Source organism: Scomber scombrus, chromosome 22, assembly GCF_963691925.1.
Source record: "Scomber scombrus chromosome 22, fScoSco1.1, whole genome shotgun sequence".
NCBI lineage: Eukaryota > Metazoa > Chordata > Actinopteri > Scombriformes > Scombridae > Scomber > Scomber scombrus.
The window spans coordinates 23,381,922-23,409,470 of NC_084991.1; the positions used below are offsets into that span (position 1 = coordinate 23,381,922).

General features: G+C 39.9%; 2 protein-coding genes and 3 non-coding genes across 5 annotated transcripts in view; all 5 read left to right on the forward strand.

The window, feature by feature from the left end:
• Positions 1-6,292: 6,292 nt before the first annotated feature.
• pthlha (parathyroid hormone-like hormone a) lies at positions 6,293-12,106 on the forward strand. Its single transcript, XM_062443583.1, has 2 exons — positions 6,293-6,399; positions 11,593-12,106. Exons 1-2 carry the CDS (start codon positions 6,293-6,295, stop codon positions 12,104-12,106), a joined length of 621 nt encoding a protein of 206 aa, XP_062299567.1.
• On the forward strand, positions 9,490-9,562 carry trnat-ugu (transfer RNA threonine (anticodon UGU)). The gene has a single exon. It is a non-coding gene; the product is annotated as a tRNA-Thr (tRNA).
• trnat-ugu (transfer RNA threonine (anticodon UGU)) lies at positions 9,862-9,934 on the forward strand. Its single transcript has one exon. It is a non-coding gene; the product is annotated as a tRNA-Thr (tRNA).
• Positions 10,175-10,247, forward strand: trnat-ugu (transfer RNA threonine (anticodon UGU)). The gene has a single exon. It is a non-coding gene; the product is annotated as a tRNA-Thr (tRNA).
• Positions 12,107-20,879: 8,773 nt separating the features above from the next.
• Positions 20,880-27,549, forward strand: part of LOC134004353 (NACHT, LRR and PYD domains-containing protein 12-like) — a 38,561-nt gene continuing 31,891 nt past the window's right edge. The window contains exons 1-3 of the mRNA XM_062443584.1: positions 20,880-21,159; positions 22,312-22,527; positions 24,646-26,515. Coding sequence (XP_062299568.1) covers positions 20,880-21,159; positions 22,312-22,527; positions 24,646-26,515 — 2,366 coding nt within the window. The remainder of the gene's footprint in view (positions 21,160-22,311; positions 22,528-24,645; positions 26,516-27,549) is intronic.

The window sequence follows — 27,549 nt, forward strand, 5'->3', positions numbered from 1 at the left end:
TGCTGCTAAGGGAAGGAGGGAGGAAGGAAGGAAGGAAGGAAGGAAGGGAGGAAGGTAGGGGGGAGGAAAGGAAAGGAGGAAGGGAGGAAGAAGGAGGAAGGAGGGAGGGAGGAAGGAAGGGTGGAAGAAGGAAGGAAAGGAGGGAGGAAGGGAGGGAGGAAGGAAGATCGAAGGAAAGGAGGGAGAAAGAAGGAAGGAAAGGAGGGAGGGAGGGAGGAAGGCAGGATGGAAGAAGGAAGGAAAGGAGGGAGGAAGAAGGAAGGAAAGGAGGGAGGGAGGAAGTAAGACGGAAGGATAGGAGGGAGGAAGGGAGGAAGGAAAGGAGTGAGAAAGGAAGGAAGGGTGGAAGAAGGAAGGAGGGAGGAAAGGAGGAAGGAAAGGAGTGAGAAAGGAAGGGAGGAAGAAGGAAAGAAAGGAAGGAGGAAAGAAGAAGGAAGGAAAGGAGGGAGGAAGGAAGGAAGGAAGGGAGGAAGAAGGAAGGAATGGAGTGAGAAAGGAAGGAATGGAGGAAGGGAGGAAGGAAAGAAGACGGAAGGAAAGGAGGACATGGGAAAGAAGGAAGGGAGGAAGGTAGGGGCAGGAAAGAATATATTTAGGCATCAATTTTAATTTGTCTGCTGTGTTGACTAAAAATGAGGAATCCATCTTCCCAACTGGTACAAATACATAAATCATAACTTCTATTCTTGTAAATAGATTTTTCTCCAGCTGTATTCTGGTTGGGAATCACTGATAGTTAGTCCATTTTAAACATGTTCACATTCCCACAGAGAGACATCACATCATGTCTGTGTGAAGTCAACCGGCTTAAATATAAGTAACATTAATCATATATCTGCTGTTTCTAAACATGCTTCAAACCCAGCAATCACCCAAAATACCCATAAATCTCAGCTGGGAAATGTTGATGCCACATGATGTTTTTGGGGGGACCTGCCTGAGAGATAAGACCCTGTGTGTGTGTGTGTGTGTGTGTGTGTGTGTGTGTGTGTGTGTGTGTGTGTGTGTGTGTGTGTGTGTGTGTGTGTGTGTGTGTGTGTGTTGTCTCTGTTCTTAATTGTAAGAGGCGACAGCTGGAACACATTGCAGATATTTCAACACGTGTCAGTCAGAGGAATGAAGCTGCAGTGTTTGTCTGACTTACTGTTGTGTGTTTGATGGTGTGTATAGTGTGTGTGTGTGTGTGTGTGTGTGTGTGTGTGTGTGTGTGTGTGTCTGGGGGGGGGTCCGATGTATGGAGGATGTGTAGGACTCATATGTTTAATTCTCACATTATTATTATATGACGGCGGTGAAATTTGATGCAGTCCTCTAAGTCACATTCATGTATTATGAGTGATGTAGTATGCAGTATTACAGTAAAAGTACTGCAGTATTATAGTGATGTAGTATGCAGTATTACAGTAAAAGTACTGCAGTATTATAGTGATGTAGTATGCAGTATTACAGTAAAAGTACTGCAGTATTATGAGTGATGTAGTATGCAGTATTACAGTAAAAGTACTGCAGTATTATGAGTGATGTAGTATGCAGTATTACAGTAAAAGTACTGCAGTATTATAGTGATGTAGTATGCAGTATTACAGTAAAAGTACTGCAGTATTATGAGTGATGTAGTATGCAGTATTACAGTAAAAGTACTGCAGTATTATGAGTGATGTAGTATGCAGTATTACAGTAAAAGTACTGCAGTATTATAGTGATGTAGTATGCAGTATTACAGTAAAAGTACTGCAGTATTATGAGTGATGTAGTATGCAGTATTACAGTAAAAGTACTGCAGTATTATGAGCGATGTAGTATGCAGTATTACGGTAAAAGTACTGCAGTATTATGAGCGATGTAGTATGCAGTATTACAGTAAAAGTACTGCAGTATTGAGTGACGTAGTATGCAGTATTACAGTAAAAGTACTGCAGTATTATAGTGACGTAGTATGCAGTATTACAGTAAAAGTACTGCAGTATTATGAGCGATGTAGTATGCAGTATTACAGTAAAAGTAGTGCAGTATTATGAGTGATGTAGTATGCAGTATTACAGTAAAAGTACTGCAGTATTATGAGTGATGTAGTATGCAGTATTACAGTAAAAGTACTGCAGTATTATGAGTGATGTAGTAAAGTACAAGTACCTCAAACTGTACTACAGTACAGTATTTCCCTCTGACATGTAGTGGAGTGGATGTATAAAGTATTAATGTCAACATTCCTCAGATTTGTACAAGACTTGAATAAATGTCTTTTGTTACTTTATGCCAAAGGCTGTGTAATCCTAAAAAACAAAAACAGCTTTTCTTCTTCTTTTCCAGCCTTTCTGCCAGGGATGGGGGGATGGGGGGGGGGGGGGGTGATAAAATGACCAGGAGGATTTAACTTCACCTGTATATTTCATGCCTTTCATACTTGCTTCAGGCTAATAAATGCAGCTCAGTTTGAGGAGTTACATAAGAGCACAGAGAGCCAAAGAGCAGTGACAGTGTTGGTGGTCTGAGGCTTTTAAGTGTGTTTGATCTTCAGACACAAGGAATGTTTCCACCCAGACTCATATTTAACTGGATTAGATTAGATTAGATTAGATTTATGTAATCTAATGTAATGATCTGTGTGGGGAAACAGATGGAAATATGTGTTAAAGAGCAGAGTATGAAGTTGAATATGATAACAGTTAATTACAACACGACACATTTACAGGTCAGAAATAGCTAACATGAATCACAAACGCTTCACATCATCTGATGGGCAGATGGTAGATGGTAGGGCATGATGAGATGTTTTTACTGTAAAGTGAAATAATCCATTCTGTCTGTTAGAGGCAGTGGAGAAGGTCACACTCATGTCATGTCGTGATGATTTATTTTTCTTGGTCTCTATGGTTATTTTCAGCTCATCATAGTAAAGGTCTGAAAACAAACCAGTTTGTACCATAGACTGTATATAAGAAATGGACGTAACATCCGTGACGTCACCCATTGGTTTGTGGACTGCTGCTCGGAGGCCAATAGTATCGGATCTGAGCAGCGCCATCTTGAACATTTCAGGTGCATGCTGGGAAAAATAAAAACAGGGATTCTACTTATATGGGCATCAGGAGGAGCATGAGGCGCCCTCCTGAACCTGTGAACCAATCAACCTGTCAATCACCACGTAGCCACGCCCTAATGCATACCCTGCTTTATCGTCACATATAAAATCAGGGAGGCCAAAATGTCCCAAATGAACATCATACTGCATTGAAGAAGGCTTTAAACTAGCGATTGAGACCATAAACACATTTTGAAAACGTTTACTGAGGTTAGAAATCAAGTGAGAAGTTGGTGAATTCTCCATTGACTTGTATACAGACGGAAGTCCTTTTGACACCAAAACGGTCGCCCCCTGGTGGCCTTTTGATAGAATGCAGTTTTAAAGCACACTTCTGGTTCCTGTTTCCTGCCAGCAGTGGACGATGCTTTCTTGAAACCATGATCACAATCATTCCCCAAACGTAACCAAAGTGAGGCTTTATGGATGAGGTCAGCCATTAATGGATCATTGTGGAATTTGGTGCAAACGTTCATGATCCTCAGAGGATGAAACGTGCTGACTTTAATCACCAGACTCCTCCTCTAGCGCCATCATGAGGTTGACTTGTGTAGTTCTCTGATTCAGCTTCTTAACCCTCCAGTTGTCCTCGAGTCAAGGAAGGAAGGGAGGAAGAAGGAAGGAAGGGAGGGAGTGAGGAAGGATGGAAGGAGGGAAGGAAGGATGAAGGAAAGAAGGAGGGAGGGAGGGAGGGAGGAAAGAAGGAGGGAGGGAGGGAGAAAGGAAAAGAAGAAAGGAGGAAGGAGAGAGGAAGGAAAGAAAGAGAAGGAGGGAGGGAGGAAAGAAGAAAGGGAGGAAGGAAAGGAAGGGAGTAGGGAAGGAAAGAAGGAGGGAGGGAGGGAGGAAGGAAGGACAGTAGGAAGGAAGAAAGGGGGATGGAGGAAGGAAAGAAGGAAGGGAGAAAAGAGAGAGGAAGGAAAGAAAGAGAGAAGGAGGGAGGAAGGACAGAAGGAAGGAAGGAAGGAAGGGAGGAAAGAAGGTACAGTCAAAACAGACGGGGTCAATTTGACCCGCGAGGACGACGCGAAGGTTAAATGTGAATATTTTCTGGTTTCTTTCGTCCACTATGACAGTAAACTGAATGTTTTGTAGATGTAAACAAAACCAGCTATTTGAGGATGTCATTGTGGGATAACGGTAAACACTGATCTTCATTCTTCTCAGTTTCACAGTGAAAAAATAATCAACAGATAATAAATTGATGATGAAAATAATCGTCAGTTGCTCAGATCCCTAAACTTTCTAAATCCCTCAACATTGTCACATTTTTCATTTGGGTCACATATACATAAAGTTATTGAGTGATATTTACCGTTAGCTTACTCGCATGTTAAATTAAAATGGTGAACATGCTAAACTAGCTTCAGTCACAACGTATAATATGCTTTATTGTACTCACTGTTTTCACATAAGAGATCCCAAAAAACTAGTTTCTATATCGCTTGGAAACTTTCTTTTACACTTTCTGAGATCATGCTGCACGTGTCTGCAGACCTCGACAGTACAGACTTCATCACCTCTGCTGAGACTTCAGCATCGTGTCTGCAGGCTGAGTGTTGTACCTGACACCAGACTCTTCAGGTCTGTAGTGGACTTATAAAGGCCAGCGATGGCCCAGAGTCACTGCTGTCACTGTGCATCAGACAGAAAGCTTCAAACAGGACAGAAATACCTCCAAGTATTGTTACCACGGTAACGTCATCATTCAAAATACCTGAGAATTATCCAAGCAGATGTTTGTTCATAAAGTTCATAAAGTTCAGGGTTTATTTAGATAAGTTCTGAAACTGAATTTATGTTGACCACTATGTGCTGAACAGCTTCTTGTGCTCCTTGTTATTTATTGATTGGTTGATCCTTGATTCTTGATAAGCTGATCACTCACAAATACTTTATATTGATCTGCAGTGACTCTTCCCTCTAAGGGGACATGTGGACCCAACCCATGCACCGGACCCTCTCACTGTAGGGGCCGAGCACCAGTTTCTTTAACCTTCACGTGTTAATTGTTGATGTCGACTGATAGGAACATTTTATCTTGATAACTTTTTTGTCCATATAGATTTTGTCTTTATGTTAGTTTGTTTTTGCTTTTTGCATTTTTTGTCGTGTGTACTTTTGCCTTTTAGCATAATAGTTTGTTTCTTTGGTTTCTTTTAATAGTTGACTTAATCTTTGTAGCTGCTTTTAAACTGATATATTACACAACAGTCTCATGAACAAATGCACAAATCAGTTGAGGTCTCCTTTTTTTTTCTTCTTCTTTTTTTTGCACTATTTGACCCTCATACATTTCCAGCTGTGGGCTCAGGTTGACTCCCTGTGTGCTGCTTGGGCGCCACCTTCCTGCCATTTGCTCCTGTCTCTTTACTATCTGACTCCTCACTCTGAGTAGACTCCACATTCAGGGGCAGAGGCATCACGGAGGCCCTCCTCTTTGTTAATAAGTCCTCCCCTTCCCTTCGCCTCTGACCTGCGCAGGCATTCAGGCAGCATGCAACAAATGTTCCCATCAGATCGACCTGCAGCAGCAGCAGCAGCAGCAGCAGCAGCAGCAGTGCAGCGTCAGTGCGTCCCGCCGCTGGCTGGCCTGCCATCACTCTAACACTCACCTTCAACCTTCAGCAGCTGGACACCTGGAGGACCGCTGGAGCTGCAGCTGGACTTCTTCTTCTCTGTCTTTAAGGAGTTTTAAAACTGAGGATCATTTTTTTGAAAAGACAAACATTAAAGACGAGCTGCTGGATGTCTTTTTTTTTTGTTTCTCCAAGGTGTCATCACCTGGATTGTCCCTGAGACGTTTCTCATTTGTGGTGGAAAGTCAGACTGGAAAGTTTTTTTATTTTCTTTCTGTTACTTTATCTTTTTCCGCGTGGGCCAGACACTGGTGTGGGAAAGTAAGTTTTCCATTTAGCTCTTCTTCTTCTTTGTCTTCTCTCTTTGTTTTTGGTTTGTTTTATTTCAGCTTTGCTTTGGTTTAATTTGGATTTTGCAGTGAAACATGCTGGACTGGTTTCTGCAGCCGTCCTGTCTCATTTGCAGAGTGTGAAGTGAAGCAGGATTTATGTTAATCACTTCAACAACTGCAGCTCAGAGAAAAAGTCACAGTTGGCAGGTTGTCAGCTGTGAAGTTTAGACTGCGATGGTATTAATGCAGTTTCACTTCAGGTTGTTGATGTGTTTGTTTCTTTTCAGAAACTTAAATCCAAGATGTTCTGCTCCAGGAGAGTCCTGCAGCAGTGGTGCTTCGCTCTCTTCTTGCTCTGCTCTCCGGTGCCACACTACGGACGGCCCATTGATGCCCTGAGCAACAGAATGTAAGTCTGGATTTTATTCTTTTAAGATTTTCAACCTTTCAACTTTCACTTCACTCAGTAAGCTGCTGTCTTCTTCTTCCTTTCTTTACATTTATTTCCATGCGTGCCTCTGCGTGGTGGGTGAGCAGAGGCTGGAAAATGTGTTCATTTGTGAGTCTTGCTGGCAGCTGTTTAGTTAGCCCTCGCCCACCTGTGTGTTTACTTAAAGCAGAAACCGTCTCTGTGTGATAAACTCCCAGCAGCTCCGTCTGAACCCCTCTGACCTCCTCACTGTCACTTTCCATCCAGGACTCAGAGAAGGGGTTTGTCTCACTGTTGTTGCTCTTTATCTGACACTTTCTGGTCCTGGATGGGAGGTTTCACACTTTCTCTCGTCTCCCCGCTGGTGTCCATCCCCGGACAAACACTTTGACTCTTTGCAAAGCAGGGGAATGAATAATGCTGATGTTCGGCTCGGCTGTGGACCAAACCAAACCTGCTGCTCCTGCTGAGGTGTTTTATGCCAAGCAGAATAAATGTTCTTTCAAGTTGTTAAGCCAGAATGCTAAACACACTTTGAGCTTTTTCCCTCTGGAAAGATAATATCGCTGGGACGTTTTTGGATGTAATCAGTTTTTAATGAAGCAGTGGGAAGATGCTCTGAAAGCTGGGTGGGTTTTTGGATTTCTGTAAGTAAGATTTTCTCCTCTGCACTTCTGGCCTCTCCAACTGAATTAAAGCCAGAGTCTCAGGGGAGAGAGATCACATCTGAAATGCATTTTGGTGGCAGCAGTTTCAGTTTTGAAGCCGCTTGCTGGAGGAAGAGTCGAGTCTTTAAAGTCATTCAAACCGTGTGTCGTCCAGGTTTACGTTGACGTTAACGGGCTCCAGCAGTTTCCACACTCGGGACAAGAGACTTTTCTCTCAGTGTGTGTGGGGCCTGTTCTGCTTATGTCAGGGGAAATAGAGCTACACCCGTTGTGTGATATGCACTTAATAGGATTTCGGGACTGGGGTTAATGCCACCTGAGTGGAAAGGAAAACACAGGCGCGATGAAAAGCGTGAGGTAGAAATCACACAGCGGTGGAAGCTGGTGACCTATGACTCGCCTTCATCTGCTGCTGTTCACCAAAAGGAACTCATCTATTTTACTTTGAGGTATTTAGGAAAAGCATTCAGCTTACATTTAGACTAGAGAAGCAGTGATTAGATTAGAGAGGGAGGCTTTAACAACTTAAAATCCAGAAATCATTCCCTGCAAATGACTCTTTGTTTTCATTATTTTCCTGATAAATGAATCAGTTATTTTGTAGTTTACAATGAGGAGCTGGAACCAGTTAAATGATTTATTATTATTATTTTATTTATTTTAACGGGTTAATTTTCCCTTGATCAGCATCACTGTCGCAGGTTTAGTGTTTGAATATTAGCATCACCTGAATTTTGACTAAATATTTTAAACCATGAGGAATAAAAATGTGTTTTTGTTTTTTAAAGATTTGGTTAATTTAAATCAGCAGCTTTCTGATTAAAGAAGACATTTGCACATTTAAACTGGACTAAAGAAGCCAACTTTCTCTATTTTTCAGTCGTTTTTGTCGACACAGTTCAGATCCCATCGCTGGTTTCCAGTCTGTGATTTTTTTCCCGTCTTTTTAAACAATAAGATTAAAGAAAGTTTCATTCAGCGAGACATTACATGCTCTGTTTTGGGGATTTGTGATTTTAGATGATCAGTAGACGAGCTGAGCTGCTGTAGTTTGTATTATGAACAAATATCAAACATCAGATTTGTGCATCATCCCAGTTCAGTTCAACGAGGCGGCGCTGGGAAACGACACACTTTCATTCCTCTCCCACAGAGAGAAACAATTAACATCAGGTAGACTGTTGGAGCGCTGCCACCTCAGGATGTATCAGGGCCATTTTCCTCCTCCTTTCCTCTTTCTGGAAGCTGTTTGATGTGAGCTTTATTAAAGGTAAAAACAGAGTCAGATCAGTTTTCAAAGACTCCCAGTGTGTGTTTTTCTCTGTCGGCCTGCGATTTACAGGAAATATCTGTATGCATATAAACAAAAGCTGCTCTCAGGGGCTCCCTCTGTGTTTGGGAGGTGAGTTTTGTTCAGGATATTATTATTATTCAGCAGGAAAATACACTTTCACGTTGGGGGGGCTGAATAAGAAAGAGAGATTTCTTTTTTTTGTGTGTCTGTGTGGTTTCATCAATCACATTTTCTTCCCTTCTCAGCTTATATTGTCCTGCTGAACAAAACCTCCTGTAAAAACTCCATAAATGATCAAAACTGTAAATAATTTCTGTGAAGTTCTGTCGAGTTCCACGCCCTCCAGATTAAACCGGCCCCTCCGGAGGGAGAGGGAGGGCATCATCATGGGAAACTGTGATCTCTAATCAGCTGCCGGTATCTCCAATTGAAGCCTGACTGTTTGTGTGCTCAGACACCTGAAGTGTTTGGCCGGCGTTGGTGCTCCGTGGTTCCCAGGCTTCGAGCCGTGCCCTCTGCCTCTCTGTTTTTCTAAGAGTTAAGACTCTGAGTAACGCGACACCGCGGCAAAGCAAAGCCCCAATCCTTCTGCAGCTCCGACTGTATCTGGAAAGATAACAGGTCGGCCGCTGCCTCGTCCCATCTGGTCAGAATCAGAGCAGATGTAGCTCCTGCTCTTCTGTTGAGTCATCTCTTCTTCCTCTTCTTCTCTCAGGCCTGAAAACTTTGTTAAAGTCCAGTTTTTTAGGTAGTCAGTCCTGTTTGTTTCTTAGTTGCAAGGTTACATCTGGATAAGTCTGAGAAGTCATCAGAAGTAAAACTGTGATGTTTGGTTTAAAGCTTAGTCATGGCCCATGATAGCTGGTGTTTATGATGTATGTTGCACCATAAACAAGCTGATGAATAAACACAACATCTGAACAACAGAACACACTGAAATGAGGTTTGTTATTTTGCAGATGGCACCACCATGTGGCTGAATGAGGTAGTTCACATTTTACTTTGAATTGTTAATATCAGCAGTATGGAGTCACACGCCAACTGTAAAGAGGTTTCATCCTATTGATAGTTTTTCTTGTTCGGGTTTCTCATTGTGTTGTGATGCAGGGCTCCATAGCTCAGAGGTTAGAGCACTGGTCTTGTAAACCAGGGGTCGCGAGTTCAATTCTCGCTGGGGCCTGAAGGAGTTTTTAATAGAAGTACACATTTAATCAAATATGATCATAACTCTGTAAATACACATGCAAAACGAATCTGTGTTTCATGTGTTGGTTTCACTACAACAACAGAATCTTAAAGTAGTACGTTGTTGTACGGTTCACGTGTTGGCCTGAGAGGAAGTGGAGCCTTCATATGTTGGTGGTGATAGCGCCATCATGTGGCCATTCATCACCATGACTATCCATTTCAGATGTGTTTTATTTGTATTAGCTAAGCTAGCTGGTGAACTACTTTAGGTGTGACTGTGAGAGTGTACATGGCTCCATAGCTCAGGGGTTAGAGCACTGGTCTTGTAAACCAGGGGTCGCGAGTTCAATTCTCGCTGGGGCCTAAAAAAACTTTATGAAAATGTCCACATTGTTTGAGGTTTGTACAACTTCAGAGTCACAGTAAAGTAAGATAATGACCTACAGCTGGAGTTGAATCAACAATTACTGAAGAGGAGCTTCTTAATTGTAAAGAGTAGAGTGTGATCTGCCGTATGCCTGTAAAAACACATCTAGAAAGTTTTTTTTTTGTTTTTCTTGATTGGTTACCAGACTGATTGGTGTGGTCTGCATACATTATGCATGGCTCCATAGCTCAGTGGTTAGAGCACTGGTCTTGTAAACCAGGGGTCGCGAGTTCAATTCTCGCTGGGGCCTTTCTGCATTTAGAAAAACTTGTGTGCAAATTTGGATAACACTTGCACACATTAACTCCCATTTATAGCAGAAATCATCCTGGTAGCTCTGATATCACCTGGAAGGATTTCAGATGTTCTCTGGAAATTAAAAAATAATAACTTTGGATGCAAATGAAAATCAAAACTTATTATTTAAAGAATAACAGATTTGCTGTGGTGAAAATCCTCTCTGAATGCTCCGTTGTCAGTTTCATACATTTGAAATTCAGAAATCACAGCAACATTATGTCCCAAATCTTTTGGTTTTTTGTCTTTTGGACCACAAGTAACTGGCTTGTAGCGTTTGTGGTACCAGTTTTTCATCCATCCAGTCCAGCTGCCATGAATCTGTCAGTTAACATTCATATTAATGAAAAGTAAAGGGCCAAAGGTTTTGCCTCAATCATATTAATGAGCAATCAAAAGGAAAACTGGCATTTGTCAACTCATTGGACCTCCTCTGGCAGGGCGGAGATCTTGTGTATCAGTTTTAACAACCCTGGAAACAAATTCGGTTACTGCAGTTCCATGAATCATGTCATTTCACTGCATGGATGCAACTGGGAATTACTGGAGAATACTATCCAAAGTTGTTCAACTTATTTAACTGAGGGGTAAATTAAGGGTGAGGGAAGCAGAGAAATGTAGAAGTAAAAAAAAAACAGGGCTGTTCTCTGCAGCTGGTGTGTTTGAGCTCATTCTTTTGTTCATGCTGCTCTCTGCTGGTAGAACAAGTGAACTACAGCATATTTACAGGGATTCACATTTACCTCTAAAGTTTATTTAAAGTGAAATAAATATCTTCTTTCTTTCCTCATCTTACTTTCTTCTCCTTTTTAACTGATCTCACAGCATAAAAACACCCAAAACCAATAAATGTTTCATGTTTTTTCATCCAGCTTAACATTGCTCCTCTTATCTTTTACATCAGATACTCAACTGCATTTAGTGTTCTTGTAAAGAAGCGGCAACATCTCAAAACTATATCAAATATTCAATGAAGTGTGGTGTAAAGTTGGAGGGATGCATTTACATAAACTAAGCACAGTATTTTTACATACTTGTGGCACTTATTATGTATTTATTTTACTCTCAATAGATTATAAATGGAATATAAATTATTGAATTATATACACGTTTTAAACAGAAGGTAGGATAAAAATGATTGTGTTTATTGTTGTTGACTTTTTATCTCAAATGTTGTAAAACTTTGAGTGTTTGGTGTTAAGTCCAGCTAGACTTCTACTTAAACACTTTGTTTCAAAACAAATATTTATATGTGATTATGTTGATTTTCATATTTGTTGTTTGTTCTCCTCCTACAGAAAGCGCTCTGTGACTCATGCTCAGCTGATGCACGATAAAGGCCGGACGCTGCAGGATTTTAAGCGTCGCATGTGGCTGCAGGAGCTTTTGGATGAAGTCCACACGGCAGAGATCCGCGACCTCCCCGTCCGGACTGTAGCCGGAGGGGGAAGCAGCAGCGGCGCTGGCGTCGGGCTGCCGGGCGCCGGCCTGGGAATCAACCTGAGCACCACCGGCAGCACCCTGCACTCCAAACCTCCCGGAGGAACCAAAAACCTCCCCATCAGCTTCCGGCTGGAGGAGGAGGAGGGCACCAACCTGCCGCAGGAGACCAACAAGTCCCAGACGTACAAAGACGGCGTTCTCAAGGCACCCGGCAAGAAGAAGAAGAAAGGAAGGTCTGGGAAAAGGAGGGAAGGAGAGAAGAGGAAGAGACGAGCGCGCTCGTTGGGCTGGAGGCTGGAAGAAGAGCCTGGGAGCGGACTCCACCTGGAGTGGAGATCTCTGCTTGGCCTACGGAGGGCGCTGCTTTAAAACGCTGTCAGTCTCTGACAAAGGTGAGTTCACAGGTCACACAGACAACACAGAAACATTACTGTGAAGTTACTCTTTACATCTCTTCTTTAAGAGGTCAAAATGGCACAAAACAACACAGAGATGCTTTATTGTAGAATGAGTAAAAAGAGGAAGAGACCGTAAGAAACTGAATCATGTAAAACTGAAGAACTTTGATGCTCTGCAGCTTTGAGTTCATCCTCAGTTCTTTAAATCAGTGCTTAAAGAGTATTAAACATCAGAACAGCCGAACAGTTAACAAAGGTTTAATTGTTACCTCACTTTTACAAAGTAAATCTAAGTTAAGTTAGTTATCCACCTTTGAGAAGCTGACTAAAGAGAATTTTTTTAATTTTTGCTTTAAAAAAGGATCTAAAATGGTCATTTGATGCTGAAAACAGTTGCCAATTAATATTTTCATCAACTGATTAATCGATAACGAAAATAACTCTACGAAGTGTAACCATAGCAACAGTTTCAGGACAGCATGAATTAAAGCAGTGAACTAACCCACGTTTCCCTATTTGTGTTTGTCTTTCAGAAACCTATGGACAGTTCGAGTGGACTCCTAAATATTCATGTTACAGTCTTCTGTAATTGTGATTGTTTGGAAAGAAATTGGAAAATATTTATTGTCTGTAAATATTCTAAATATAGCAGAATAGATAGCAGAATATGATAAAAAAAAAAACTTATTTGATGCTCTGTGAGGCAACAGATTTTAATCTTTGTGAATCCTTGCTTTTTTTCTTTTTTTATTCCAGTTATGTCCATTTTTTTTTGCGGTAATTTATTTTGTCTGAATGGTGTATTTATTTTGTAAATGTATCGAGGTGCTGCTGACCTTCTATATTTTTGTACCATAATGCACTTTAGATATATAAATATAAATATATATACCATTAATTTTGTTCATTGACTTGTTTTTGTGGTGGATTGAAATGAAGAAAAAAAAAAAACAACGGTCGTCATTCTGTGTTATTTTTCAGTTTGATTCTTGACCTTTTCGCTCTGTTCAGCCGTCCAGTTTTTTGTTTCTTTGCTGCTGTCGTTTTTTCGGATGTCTTCCTGATTGAAGCTGTTTGTTGACAATGCCTCACCTCGTGTTCGACCCTACCTGCTGCCTTCACTGTCTCTGTTTCCTACACGGCCCGCTCTGCTTCTCAATGCCAAAGTTCATATCTGTACATAAACCAAACACGTTAACAGCTCGATATTGTTGTTTTTGGCACTTGCACTGAGATAAACACCCTGTACTGAATGGATTAAACATTTGACAGTATCCTCCTCTCAGTCTCTGTGTCTCTGATTTCATTTGCTCCTGTTACTGCTGGTGGGAATTGAGAAAATTCATAGTTGTGTTCATTTTACACTAGAAATATCATGTTAAGTGGTGACAAAATTACTCAATCATGTAACTAATGCTTTATGTGTTATTTTAGGCCACCAGGGGGCAGAAACATATCAAACATACTGTGTTTTGGGTTTTTGTGAATTCAAACAAAACTTTAACAAGACTTTAGAAGACGTCATCTTAAATTCTGAGAAACTAATGAACATATTTATTATTTTCTGACATTATATTGATTAATCAATTAGGGGAAGAAAGTAATATCAAGAAAATAATCAAGTAGTTGCAGTTAGACTTTATTAGTTCTATCCTAAAGTTCTGTCCACTGTTTGTGTGTGTGTATTTCCCCTTGGACTGATAATACATTTTAAATATTCATTTATACATCAAATTTAAGCTTTAAATATTTTGAAAAATTTTAACCGATTACTGTAGTAATGAAAATATTCATTAGTCAACGCTGTACTTTAACCGTAACTCAAACCCGTCTTGTTTCCTATTATTTGTCTTGCTGACCTGTTGCAGCCAAACGTAATATATTTGCTAGTTTCTTAATACAATAAGCCGATAACGTAATAAAAGTCCATAACCAATAACATAAGATGGCCTGCTTAAAAAAATCCTTTACAAATGTAATAACTGGAGCCGATAACATAATAATACTAATATCACTATGTCTTTCAAATATTTGCTTAAAGACCTGACCAGATACGAATATAAAACACACACACACACACACACACACACACACACACACACACACACACACACACACACACACACACACACACACACATATATATATATTTAGTTTTCCTCACATTATGTTGTATTATAAAACAGAATTCCTCAGTAACAGGAATCTGTTTACATCCACTGTCTCACTTTCTGTCCCCACCAGTTGGCAGCAGAGCGCTGACTCTCATCTTCAACGTGTGTGTAAAGATTATCTGCATGTTTCTAGACCAAGTGTTTGTTTTTTTTAAAGTGTCTGCATCTGTAAGAGTGTATAATATTGTTGTTTGGCTGAAGCATCTCACAGAATAAATGAATAATTTTCAAAGAATAATGTAAAGATTTATAATAAATGTAGAGTTATTCCATCAAGATAAATAAAGTCTGGATTATTTGGATGAGAGCTTTGTTCAGTTACTGTGGCTGATATGATTCCCTCCTCAGTAACCATGGTAACTAATACTACAGAACTAGCCTGCTCCATAACAGAATGACTTTTACAAAAAATACCTTTTTCAGTTAATCCTCATGTTCATGGTCACTTTTTGTTTTAGAGCGAAAACTTTTATTCATAATTTATGATTTCAGAAATAAAAGTGTGCCAACGTTGTTTTGAAGTTATTGAGATTATTTACTCATTCATTTTGTTCAAGCTGTGAAGATAAAAAGATAATTGAATAAAGTCCAAACATGACTCTCTGCTGTGTTTGAATGTCTACAATGGGAAATGCTTACAGTGATCCCAGTTACAGTAATCAGCTGCTTACACGGATCAAAAAGCTCCAGACAGAATCATTCTTATACAAATGCTGTTTAAATAATTCAATCTTTTGCCCTTTTTAGTTATGACTCCTTCATATTCTTCATAGTTTCATCAGCAGGTTTGTTCAATGCTGAGAGGAACACTGCTCTAGTTTCTGCTTCTTTTTCTGACCTCGTATCTTCTTTTCAACAATCGACTATTTTAGTCTCTTTATGTTCTCTGTGCATGTTCACAATGTAAGATTATTAAAGTCTGGATAAAGTTAGTGTTAGAACCATTTTACTTTATCATGATTTACTTTATTATATTATGATATTATTGTTTGATTAATTACCTTGATGGGTGTAAGAGGACTCACCTAATTATTATGATATTATTTATAGATATGTATGGGTGAATGGGTTTGTCTCCCCCTGCTGGTCTTAATAAGTATTGCATGTGTGGTAGAGAGGTGGGAGTGACAGATCCTATGAATGAAAGAGTAATTAGAGACAGGTGAGTTGAACTCATGATGAGAAGGGGAGATCAGTGAAGTCTTTTCAACACACTCGAGCTCTTTAGTTATTTTTATAAGGAGAAAGTTTAAGTTTATGTTTTGTGATACTGAACGCATTACGGAAATAAATGGATGTGACGCAACGTAACAGAGATGTCCGTGATTGGTCGAAACAAGGAGTGGTGAGTCAGAAACCGCTGACAGAGGAAAGTGTTTTTATTCCTTCATAATACGCTGAGAAGACTCTACAGTTAGCTTTGATTAGAAACGACTCAATCATGTTAGTGGAACAGTTTGAAGTTGACGTTAATTCAAGCTGATCTATTTTAAATAAACTCAACTTTCTTTATCTGTGTTGATGTAAAACCCCGCTGATATCCATCTTTATATTTATTTATTATATGTTGAAGTTTGGAGTTTCTCTGTGGATATCAGCTCTGATCAGTAACAATCAGTCACAGTGTATGATGAGAGCAGAAAGGTAGAAGAGATGGAAACACAACACACACGTCCGTGAAGATATCTAATACCAATATCAAGACTAAAAGTGATGACTAATAAATCTTTAGTTTGACAGTAACAGTGAGACTGGTGTGTAGTTTATTACAGTGTTTTTCATGATGTGTTTATTTGTGTTATTTTTAGTGTTAGTGATGTAAAACAGGAAGCTGCTCTGCTCTCAGCTCACCACACCATTATTTAATCAATCTCATTATATTATTTAATCAATCTCATTATATTATTTATTTAATCAATCTCATTATATTATTTAATCAATCTCATTATAATTCTTGCAAAGTTTTACATCCATAAATGTAAATTTGCCAAAGTAAAACCTCTTTTCTGTGTATTTATGAAAGAACTGGAATTGTATTTTAAGTCAATATCCTCTTTAAAAACAAGAAAGCTATCAAACCTATGAGACTGTGCTCCCACTTCAATATCTTTAATTCAATTTAATGTTTCTTTACTCGTGACCCCTGGCATATTTTTTATTTTGTATTATTTTATTTGTTTTTCATCTATTATTAATGTAATGTTTATCATTTTATTTGTATGTTTACTGCACTGTTACTGTGTATGTTTTGTAAGTTAGTGATGAATAAAGTTTATTTTGAAAGAAGAAGAAAAAAAAGCACCCAGCAGTGAAGTTACACAGAGAGCTGCAATGACGCGCTTCAGCCAGCAGGTGGCAGCACAGGTGTCTCTCAGATAGTTTCAGGCTCAGAAATAATTCAATATCAGCAGCATTTATGTTCTTCTCTATTAAAGCCATTTCTTTTCTTCTTTACTATGTTTATTTTCTCAGTTCTCCCTCAAACTGTCACCACGAAGCTACAGAATGAAGTAAGAATCCTTAAAATGTCATTAATGGATCCTAAACACCCCTAAATATTTGTTTGTTTGGTAGCCAGAGTTGCCTTTATTTATCCAGTAATATACATTTACACACTAATTTTAAATATTCTACAAATTGCTTGATTTTCAGTTTAAGGTGATATTCAGGTAAATGTTGGGTTTTCAATAAAAGCTTTAAAAAACTTAATAAGCTAATACTATTTTAGCTCAATCCATTAATTAATTTATAATATTAGTAGTAATTTGTTTATTGGGACCATGTACAGTGTTTAACATAAATGATAGAATTTGATGTACTGCACCAGAATCAGCCTATAGTTAATGTTCAGTCCTTTCAGCAGGTCAGTATTAAAACAGCTCAGTAACAAACAGTACAAAGCAAAAACATACAAAGATACACACACTATCACATCACATATGTATTGTGGTCCTGACAAGCCATTTATAAAAGTTATATTTTATTATAGAACACATTCTCTTACTCAGTGTGTTTTGGACCTGTGTGAGCTTTTTCCTTCCTGACTGGTTAATCTCTCCTTTATCATTTCCTGGAGCTGAAATTCCCCTCTGTGGTGTTGTTGGCAGTTCTCCTTTGTTTCCTGCTCCGTCACACTGGCAGAAGAACATTGGTGACCCAGTCTGAGTGTTACAGTATTATGATCATTTAGTTTAGTCTCCCTGTGGACTGTAGCTGCACATTATCTGTTTGACTTCATCTATTAACACAGAACACACCAAACACCAAACAGCAGACCAACAGTCATAAAACTTCACAAAAATCACAAATTACACTCATGTGACTTCCAGTAAAGAAGAAGGAGGGAGGAGCAGAGAGGTAGGGAGTGAAGGTGAACGTCTGTACAGACTTCATTTCACAGTCATCAGAGCAGAAGGAGGAAAACAGTCTGAGGCAGGTGAGTGTTAATATCAGGACTGTAGATAATATAGACTCACAGTGAAGTTTGATTTCTCTGCAACTGCCATCAGAACCAGTCTGACTGCATTCTTTGATGCAAGGAAACAATCATAATCTTTCATCCGTCAAGTTATGAGCAAACAGCAGCAGCACGTACACAGGGCTGATTATCAGAGTTTATCCTCGGAGCGTCCTACTGTAACAGGGACTGATGACGTAGAAGAATCAGAGCTGAATAATGATGGTGGAGTTCTAACTGAAGCAGGTCGTCACACTGACTGAATAATAACTTCTATTTTAGACATGATCACAACATGAGAGAGCTGCTGCACTGACAGACGTAAGATAAGACAGGAAGACGTAGAGGAAGCTCAGCTCTGTGTTTGAACATGTTCAAATGTGACGTCATCCTTTATTTCATGTCTGAGAAACTATTTTCAAGAGGTTTGCAGATATTTCTTTAATCTTCATTACAGACAGAAACTTAAACTGTCTGTGTGAGAAGGTGAAGAACCTTTATCTCCCCAAGCAGACATACAACTTTATTGTAGTTTGGATTATTTCTTTTCTTTTCCTTTTCTTCTGAAGTTCATTTATTTTGGGAATCAGTTTATCTGGTCCTAATTATTTGCATCAGAGTGGATTTGATTACTTTAGTGTGTTTATTGTATGATTCATTTTGCTATTCTGTATTTTTATGTTGTGTATTTTGGTATCATTTGAGTTTTTTCTTTAAACCGTTGGACAACTTGCCTTACACCAGTGATTGTTACTGGTGTCTCACACATATTCTGCTTTCATTAATAGTTTCCTTTCTTGTTGCTGATCAGGTGCTGTGTGTCTCAGTGAGCAGCACTACTGCCCTGTCTACTCCCCTGCTGGTTTGGTCCTTTCACAGTCCTCTTCTGCATTGGTGTGCAGAGTTCTGGGTGGTGTTCAGTTTTTGGATCCTCCTCCTACAATGAGGAAGTCTTTTTGCCTGTTTGTACCAAATAGCAGACCAACAGTCAGACAACTTCACAAAGCTCTCAAATTACACTCATGTGACTTCCAGTAAAGAAGAAGGAGGAGCAGACAGGTAGGGAGTGGAGCAGTCAGAAGGAAGCAAAGTTGAAAGTATTCAGACTGACTCCATTTTACAGTCATCAGAGCAGAAGGAGGAAAACAGTCTGAGGCAGGTGAGTGTTAATATCAGGACTGTAGATAATGATTACTGTCATTATTGATCAATCTGATGATTATTTATCACATTCATTGTTTAGTTGATTAAATCTGAAATGACAGATTCTGTGTTCAAACGTTGTTTTCCCGGTTTTATTCGTCCTCACAGTGATGTAACGTGACTCATTGCTGCTTCTAAATAGAGACAATGATCAATTCATTCAAAATACATTTCCACTATTTACCAAACTACTGAGAGAATGTACAACTATATTTTAACTCATGAATGAATAAAATGTATTGAGTGCTTCATGTTTGAGTGTAGATCAGATCTGTGTGAAGGTGGCAGAGTTTAAAAGATGTTTAAAGCCAAAGAGAACTTCCTGTTCTCTCATTACTGAATGTGACACTTGTACAGACTGTTTGTCTTTAAGCTTTTGCTCTGAGTTCAGAGTTCATGCTTTAATTGTGCTGATAATGGTTTATGGTTATGTTAATGACTCACTTCATTTTTATGAACTGTAAGTTATAACATCAGACTACATGCATGCATCTCACTCTTCAAATAAACTGTGAATTTACAGGAGATAAATATTCAGTTTTAGATAGAAAAAGAAGCACAGAGCTGATATTCAGACTTATTTAAACATGTTAATAAAAATGTTGTAAAAGTAGAATATGAGCTGAACACCTGAACTGTGTTTCTTATTTGTACAACAGAAAAAGCTCCAAAAGGTGTTGAGTTCTCAAAACTCTTCATACAATCCTAAAATCACAGAGTGAAACTGCTGAGTTTATTGATCTTCTCAAAGAGAAATAACTTATTATCAGCATCATTCAGACTAGAAGCTGGTTGATCATAAGTAGAGACAGACAGGAAGGATGAAACAGTGAGATATTACAGGAGGACAGTCACCATGGTTCACTCGTTCACTTTTATTGGGGAACTGCTGGCTTACTGATCACTTATAAGATCATTTGATAGATTTGATTTCAGATTAATTAATGACTAAATCACAGATGTATCTTACTATTAAAATCCTGCTTTGTCCTTTTTGCTTCATCTTCAGGAGCTCTCTGTTGACAGTTTTCACACCAGCGTTAACGAACCAATCAGAACATGTGAAGACACCAGAGTTCACTGAACCACAACAAACAGGTGAGTTGTGAAAGCAGAACACTAAATGGACCTTGTGTTGAGATTACTTTGACTGTTGTTTAAATGTAACATATTTTTAACATTAAAGACAGAAAACAGTACATTTTAACACATACATGTCTATAACTGAGAAAACTGGATGTGATAGAAAGCTCCAGAACTGCTTCTGAGTAGATTTGTAGTAAGATGTTTTTTACTGAAGATCCTCTTGAGCTTCTGACATTTAAACGACTGCAGCCAAACTGGGCTGTTTGTCAAATGAGTCAGATCCAGTACAAACACACAATGAATTTCTATTGGCAGACTGACAGAAACACAACTGTTCTCTGATTAATGTTCTCTGATTTTAACAGAGAGCCAAGATGACGGAGGTGACAGACCAAACAGCTTCCCTCAGTGTCCAACGTTATCAGCTGATCATTCATGAACTCCTGTAGAGGTATGTGAGGTAAAAATGTAAACATGTATCCTTAAATGTGCTGTAATACCAGCAGGGGGAAGCACTTCATAAATAAATGATGCTGCCCACCAAAAGTGCAACAATAAGAATGAGATATTCTCATTTGATATGAAATACAGTCACCAAAAGCCTCACATCTGGAACATGGCTGCAACATTTTGTTGATTGCTTCCTGACAGAGTTTTGCAGTGTTGAAAGACTAGTATGAAAATGATAAAAAGCTGTTCAAGCAGTAGATGATCAACCTGTAAAATGAACATATTCAAAAGTCATACTGGTAAAGTGACATGAGATGAAAACTGAATACATGTCCTTCCTATTTAAAATGTCTTATTTTCAGCAGGGAGCCAAAATGGTGACACTTAAAGCGGAACTCTGGGAAACTCTGCAGGGTTTAAAAGAAGATGAGTTCAAGGATTTCAAGTGGATCCTGGAGCAGGATAACATCCTGTTGGGTTTTGAAGGCATCCCAGTGGCTAAGCTGGAGAATGCAGCAAGGCGGGACACAGTGGATCTGATGGTAAAGGCACACCAGGATCATGGAGCTTTGCTGCTAACTAAGAAGATTTTAGAAAAGATCAGAAGGAATGATCTGGTGCAGCGTTTACAAAACTTCCAACTAGGACCAAAAGGTAAGTTACAGGACAGTACTCTGTCAATAGTAATGTGTTAACACAAAAGATATGTAAAAATAGTGTTACAGACTGATTTTGGCTAACTGGCTCACAGCATGAAAAATCAATAAATCAGTTTGTTTTTTTAACCTGCTACATCCTTGTTGCTCGCTGCAACCAATCATCTGTTAGTCTTTCTCTCTATTTTAAGTCTTTATCGTCCCAGAGGGAAATGTGCCTTGGGCACATAAAGTTTCTGCTGGACAGTACCAAATAATTCAACTTTAGATAATCACTTAAAGAAAAACATACAGCTGCTGTCTGTGTGTCCGTGTTGCTGGATGTTTAGGCATCAACACAGTACCTGCAAAAGGTCGTGGTTCAATGAGACCAGTAGACCTACAGGACCAGTCAAAATGTTTGGACTCACTCTCTTATTCAAGTGAATGAGAAGGTGGTCTGGTGTTTAATCACCAAGGTCTTCACCTTCACCCACCAGTGAGCCAGATAGGTGCTGGTGTGGCCTCCTGGTCCCTCTCAGGACCTGCTCTAGAAGAGGGTCCCAGTTGTCCTTTTCCACACTAAGTTGCTCTGTTAGTTATCAGGAATGATCTGGTTAGTTGTAAAAACACCAGCTCAGGAGCAGAAGGTCAGTCACAGGAAGAGAAAAACATGATTTCACATCCAGACAGCAGATCTTTGAGGAGAAACAGCCTGTCTTTATATTTTTTAACATTTTAGATCTCCAACCAGTATTTGGACAGTTACACATTATCTTTAGTTCTTCAGACTCTGTTTTTTTGTACATTTAATTAAATAATTGATACTACATTTAATTCTCAGTTTTAATTTGAGTAGGTTTACATCAAAATAGAAAGAACTGTGTGGGACATATAGACCTTTAGACACACAGTGTTCAAAAGTTATCGGACACATACACATGAAATCAGACTAAATGATAATATAACTAAGTGAACCAATGCTCACTTTAAATCTGGTGATATCTTCACTGACCAACAGAAACATCCAGACAGCAGATCTGAGGAGAAACAGCCTGTGTCTTTATAGTTTTCACCGTTTTAGATTAAGATTTCTTTATTTTCATTTCTCAGTACTCACAGACATTGACACAAAGCTGATACTCTGCATTTGACCCATCCTATACTCTAGGAGCAGTGGGCAGTGGCACTGACAGAGGTATCAACCCTAACACAGATGTTTCTGATGGTGGGAGTAGACCAGAGCAACCAGCAGAAACCAGTGCTAACACGGAGGAAACATCTAAACTCATCACAGAGACGACCGGGGACAACAAGGGTTCAAACCCAGGACCTTCTAGCTGTGAGGCAACAGTGCCAAACACTGAGACACCTCAATGCTCACACAGTAAGTATTTGGACAGTCAGGCTCACATTCAATTTAAAATACAATAACTGATCCTACATTCAAGTCTCAGCTTTAATTTGAATAGGTTTACATCAGATAGAAAGAACTGTGTAGGAGATATACACCTTTAAGTACAGTGTCCAAATTACAGGCGTTCAACAATAATGGGACAGACACATATGAAATCAGACTAAATGATCATATAACTATGTGAATCTATGCCCACATTAAATCTGGTTTTATCTCCAGTGACCATCAGACATACAGTACTTCCTGCGAGCTGTTTTCACACTGTGGGTAATTTTGGGGGGTTGTCATTATTAAAAGATTTTAGGTGTAACTGTGGAAAACATGAACAAACTCTTGTCAGGTGGGCAGTGATGTAATTCTGACAGATGGTCCTACAAAGAAACGGTTATTGGTTACTGTAATCAAGGTTGTAGATCTGAGAAACTTCACTATGAATGAAAAGTGTTGTCATTCTAAATATATTATTTAATTATTTCCCAGGTAGATTTCTCCTGGAGAACGTTGATTTCGCTGCCATGTAAACATGTAACATGAACCAAAGACTGTAGAGCAGCAGCTGAATGAAAGTAGATATCATTACTCAGTGATTTATCCTTAAATGTAAAGTCAAATTAACAAACACAAACTATCCTCTATCAGCCTAAATAAATTGGTTTCCACCACTTTGGAACTCAACTGTTTGTTGAATTCAGGCTCTGAGAAAAGGTTCTGACTCAGACACACAGAGCAAAACAGACTGATAAGTCAGTGTAGAGAAGGTGAGTCGCAGCCAGGTTTTGCGACACCCACACAGTCACAGAAACATGAGTTCATCCTCCAAACTTTTCCTGAGGTGGTCATTGATACAATTAAATGACGTTCCCTATTCATGAAAACCCGGTTAGGGTTAGGTTTGTTCTTTTGTCTTCATGGTGTAATTGTAACAGGAATACTCATTAACCAGTGACTGGACCTTCCAGACACAAGTGTCTTTACACTACAATCACTTGAGACACATTAACTGACCAGGTGATCTCCATTTCACAATGTCACTGTATTGAATTAGGTCAGTCACTTTAAAGGGGGTGAATATTTATGCAATTACTTATTTTACATTATACATTTTTAATTAATTGACATTACTTTGTAGAAATCTGTTTTCACTTTTACATTAAAGAGTAGTTTTTTTGTCAATTCTATTGTAAAAAAAATTATATTGACCATGATTCAATTTATAAAAGCAATAAAAGGAGAAAACCTCCAAGGGGGTGAATACTTTTTATAGGCACTGTATAGTAGTACAAAAAAATAGAAATACATGGCATTCATTTTGATTTGGCTTGTTGTGAAGACTAGAATGGAGGCCAAAAGTGAGGGATTGCAGTGCTCATGTTCCACCACTAGAACCCCCACACTTATGGGGCTTTTCCATTATACAGTTCTAGCACCGCTCGGCTCAACTCGACACGATTTGACTCGTTTTTTTTATCCTCTTGCATCAGGGATAGTACCTGGTACCTGGTACTTTTTTAGTATCTGCTCTGCCGAGGTTCCAAGCGAGCCGAGCCGATACTAAATGTGACGTCATCAGACTGCCGGCCACTGATTGGTCAGAGAGTCACTGGAAGAGTCATGAGCCATCCAACACAATCAAACCCGGCATTTTTAAATACCAACAACAGCGTTACAGTGATTGGTTTCTCTTCTCTTGCTTTGTGTGAGACAGAGAGCCTCATACAGCAGCAAGTACACCATCGCCTCCATGTGCTCCATTGTTTATTGTTTGCTATGACGACCCCGCCCACTTTGAGGAGGATCTATGAAATAATGGAAAACAACGTGCCTGGTACGAAAACCGAGTAGAGTCAAGTCGAGTAGTGCTAGAACTGCATAATGGAAAAGCCCCATTATAAAATTGCTGCTTCAACCCCTGGTGTAAAGGAGAAATATGGTCAGTGATTTGTTGCTTGTACACACAGATTTACAGTAACCAGTACTGTACATATTAACATGTTCCCTAATTACCCTGGTTTCTCTGTAATCTGGTCATGTAAGTGCATATAAACACATTGATAGATGTTCAAATCTATATTTTTTCTTCCCTTTCAGCTGAAAGTGTTCTGCAGGATGTTTTAGATGGACATCAGACCACTCTGAACAGGAAATATCAACATGCGGATGAGGAAACTGATGAAGCAGGAAATAGACTCCTCTTTGATGATAGCTACACTGAGGTCTACATCACAGAGGGACAGAGTAAAGAGGTTAATACCCAACATGAGGTGAGGCAGCTTGAAACAGCTTCCAAGAAGAAGACCCTCCATGACACTCTAATCAAGTGTCAGTACATCTTTAAAGTCTTACCTGAACAAAAGAAACGCATCATCAAAGTGGTTCTGATGAACGGCGTCGCTGGCATTGGAAAAACCTTCACAGTGCAGAAGTTCACTCTGGACTGGGCACAGCGCTCCAACAACCAAGATATCAGTCTGCTGATTCCACTTCCGTTCAGGGAGCTGAACGTGATCAAAGATGAGCAGTACAGTCTGCTCATGCTGATCTGTCATTTCTATCCATCATTACAGAAGCTCACAGCAGAGAAGCTCGCTGTCTGTAAAGTTCTGTTCATCTTTGACGGCCTGGATGAAAGCAGACTTTCACTGGATTTCAACAACAGTGAAGTCGTGTCTGATGTCACACAGAAGTCATCAGTCAGCGTGCTGTTGACAAACCTCATCGAGGGGAAGCTGCTTCCCTCGGCTCTCATCTGGATAACTACCCGACCTGCAGCAGCCAATCAGATCCCTCTGACATGTGTGGACAGGATAACAGAAGTACGAGGCTTCACTGACCCCCAGAAGGAGGAGTACTTCAAGAAGAAATTCAGTGATAAAGAGCAGTCCAGCACAATCATCTCACACATCAAGACATCCAGGAGCCTCCACATCATGTGTTACATCCCAGTCTTCTGCTGGATCACTGCTACAGTTCTGGAGGACATGTTGACTCCAGACCAGAGAGGAGAGCTACCCAAGACCCTGACTGAAATGTACTCACACTTCCTGGTGGTTCAGACAAAGATGAAAAGGCAAAAGTATGAAGCACACAAGACAAAGAGGAAGAAGTATGATGAGAAGCTGACGAAGGCTGACAGGAACCTTCTTCTGAAGCTGGGGAGGCTGGCGTTTGAACAACTGGAGAAAGGAAACATCATGTTCTACCAAGAAGACCTGGAGCAGTGTGGTCTTGAAGTCACAGAGGCCTCTGTGTTATCAGGATTTTGTACAGAGATCTTCAAAAGAGAGAAACTCCAGAAGAAATCAGTCTACAGCTTTGTTCATCTGAGTGTTCAGGAGTTTCTGGCTGCAGTCTACATGTACCACTGTTACACCAACAGGAAGAGAAAGGTAGTCGAGGACTTCCTGGGAGAAGACTACAGTTACTCAGTCTTTCAATTTCACGTTGGAAAACTGGATAATGAGGGCCGTGATTATAGAGATGATAACTATCACCCATCTCTGGATGACTTCCTGAAGAGTGCCATGGAGAAATCTCTCAGAAGTAAAAATGGCCACCTGGACCTGTTTGTCCGCTTCCTTCATGGCCTCTCTCTGGAGTCCAACCAGAGTCTCTTAGGAGGCCTGCTGGGTCAGACAAAGAACAGTCCAGAAACCATCCAGAGAGCCATCAACAACCTGAAGGAGATGAACAGTTGGTCTGTCTCTCCTGACAGAAGCATCAACATTTTCCACTGTCTGCTGGAGATGAACGACCGCTCAGTACATCAGGAGATCCAAGAGTTCCTGAAGTCAGAGAACAGATCAGAGAAGAAACTCTCTGAGATCCATTGCTCAGCTCTGTCCTACATGCTGCAGATGTCAGAGGAGGTTCTGGATGAGTTGGACCTGGAGAAGTACAACACATCAGATGAGGGACGACGGAGACTGATCCCAGCTGTGAGGAACTGCAGAAAGGCTCTGTAAGTCCAGATGTGATTAACATTATAAATCAGTGTAGATTAGTAGTTTAGTTCTTCAGATATAAATAATATAAAATTCTTCTTATTGTTAAAATATTGCTCCACTTGTTTATAGCTGAAATAACATGTCAGTTATATTTAGTCACAGATTTTCTTGAGCTGTTTAAATGTTGTTTGTTCATTGTGTTTATACTGAATCAATTGGTAAGTTGAAAACTGAATGTCATGCAGTCATCTGTCATGTACATCTAATTACATTTATTTTATTATGTATTATTTATTCTTATATTTTAATATTGTCAGGTCATTCATTTCATTTGTGTTTGAGAACAGTTAGTAAATGTAGCTGCTTATGGATGTGAACCTTTCCGTTGGTTGTGTCACGGATCAGACAGATGACCAGAGGACCACAATTGCGTCACACAAGAATGTTTATTGAATTTTCAGGGAAAGGGAAGTTGGAAGTGAGTGAGGGTTCCAATGGTGAAGGGTTACCGGGGTTACAGGAGTTCCAGTGGTCCGTCCAACGTGCTGTGTGTGTGTGTGTGTGTGTGTGTGTCCCAGTGGCAATGATGCATCCAAGGGAGCCGGTGGTGGGTGGTCCAGAAGTCCCGGTGGGGGGGAACACAAACACAACAGCACGATGAAAGGCAGAAGTACAGTTCATGGAGAATCCAAAATCGTAGTGCAAAGGCAGAAGGCTGGTCAGAATTACCGGGGTAGAAGAGTAGTCAGTAGTCAGGAGTCAAGAAGGCAGAAGGCAGGTCTAGTTTTCCGGGGCAGAAGAGTCGTCAGGATACAGGCAGGTCCGGGGTCACAAAGCAGGAATCAGATATAAGTGCGAGCAAACAGGTTCAGAGTGTGGGCTTTGCAGACGATCTGACAAAGTAGAGCTGTAAGAAGAGGCTTTAAATACTGGGAGAGGTTAGTGGGTAATGCAGCGCAGCTGGCAGAGTAATCAGAGCAGAGGAGGGAAGAGACAGGTGGGACTAGTTAGGGTGAGTAGAGAAAGCGGTGAGCAGAGATAATGGGAA

What these genes read in the sequence shown, in the direction of transcription:
- pthlha (XM_062443583.1), top strand. Translation starts at nt 6,293, where the DNA reads ATGTTCTGCTCCAGGAGAGTCCTGCAGCAGTGGTGCTTCGCTCTCTTC. An exon ending in GATGCCCTGAGCAACAGAAT is followed by an intron (nt 6,400 to 11,592) that starts GTAAGTCTGGAT and finishes CTCCTCCTACAG; the next exon opens with AAAGCGCTCTGTGACTCATG.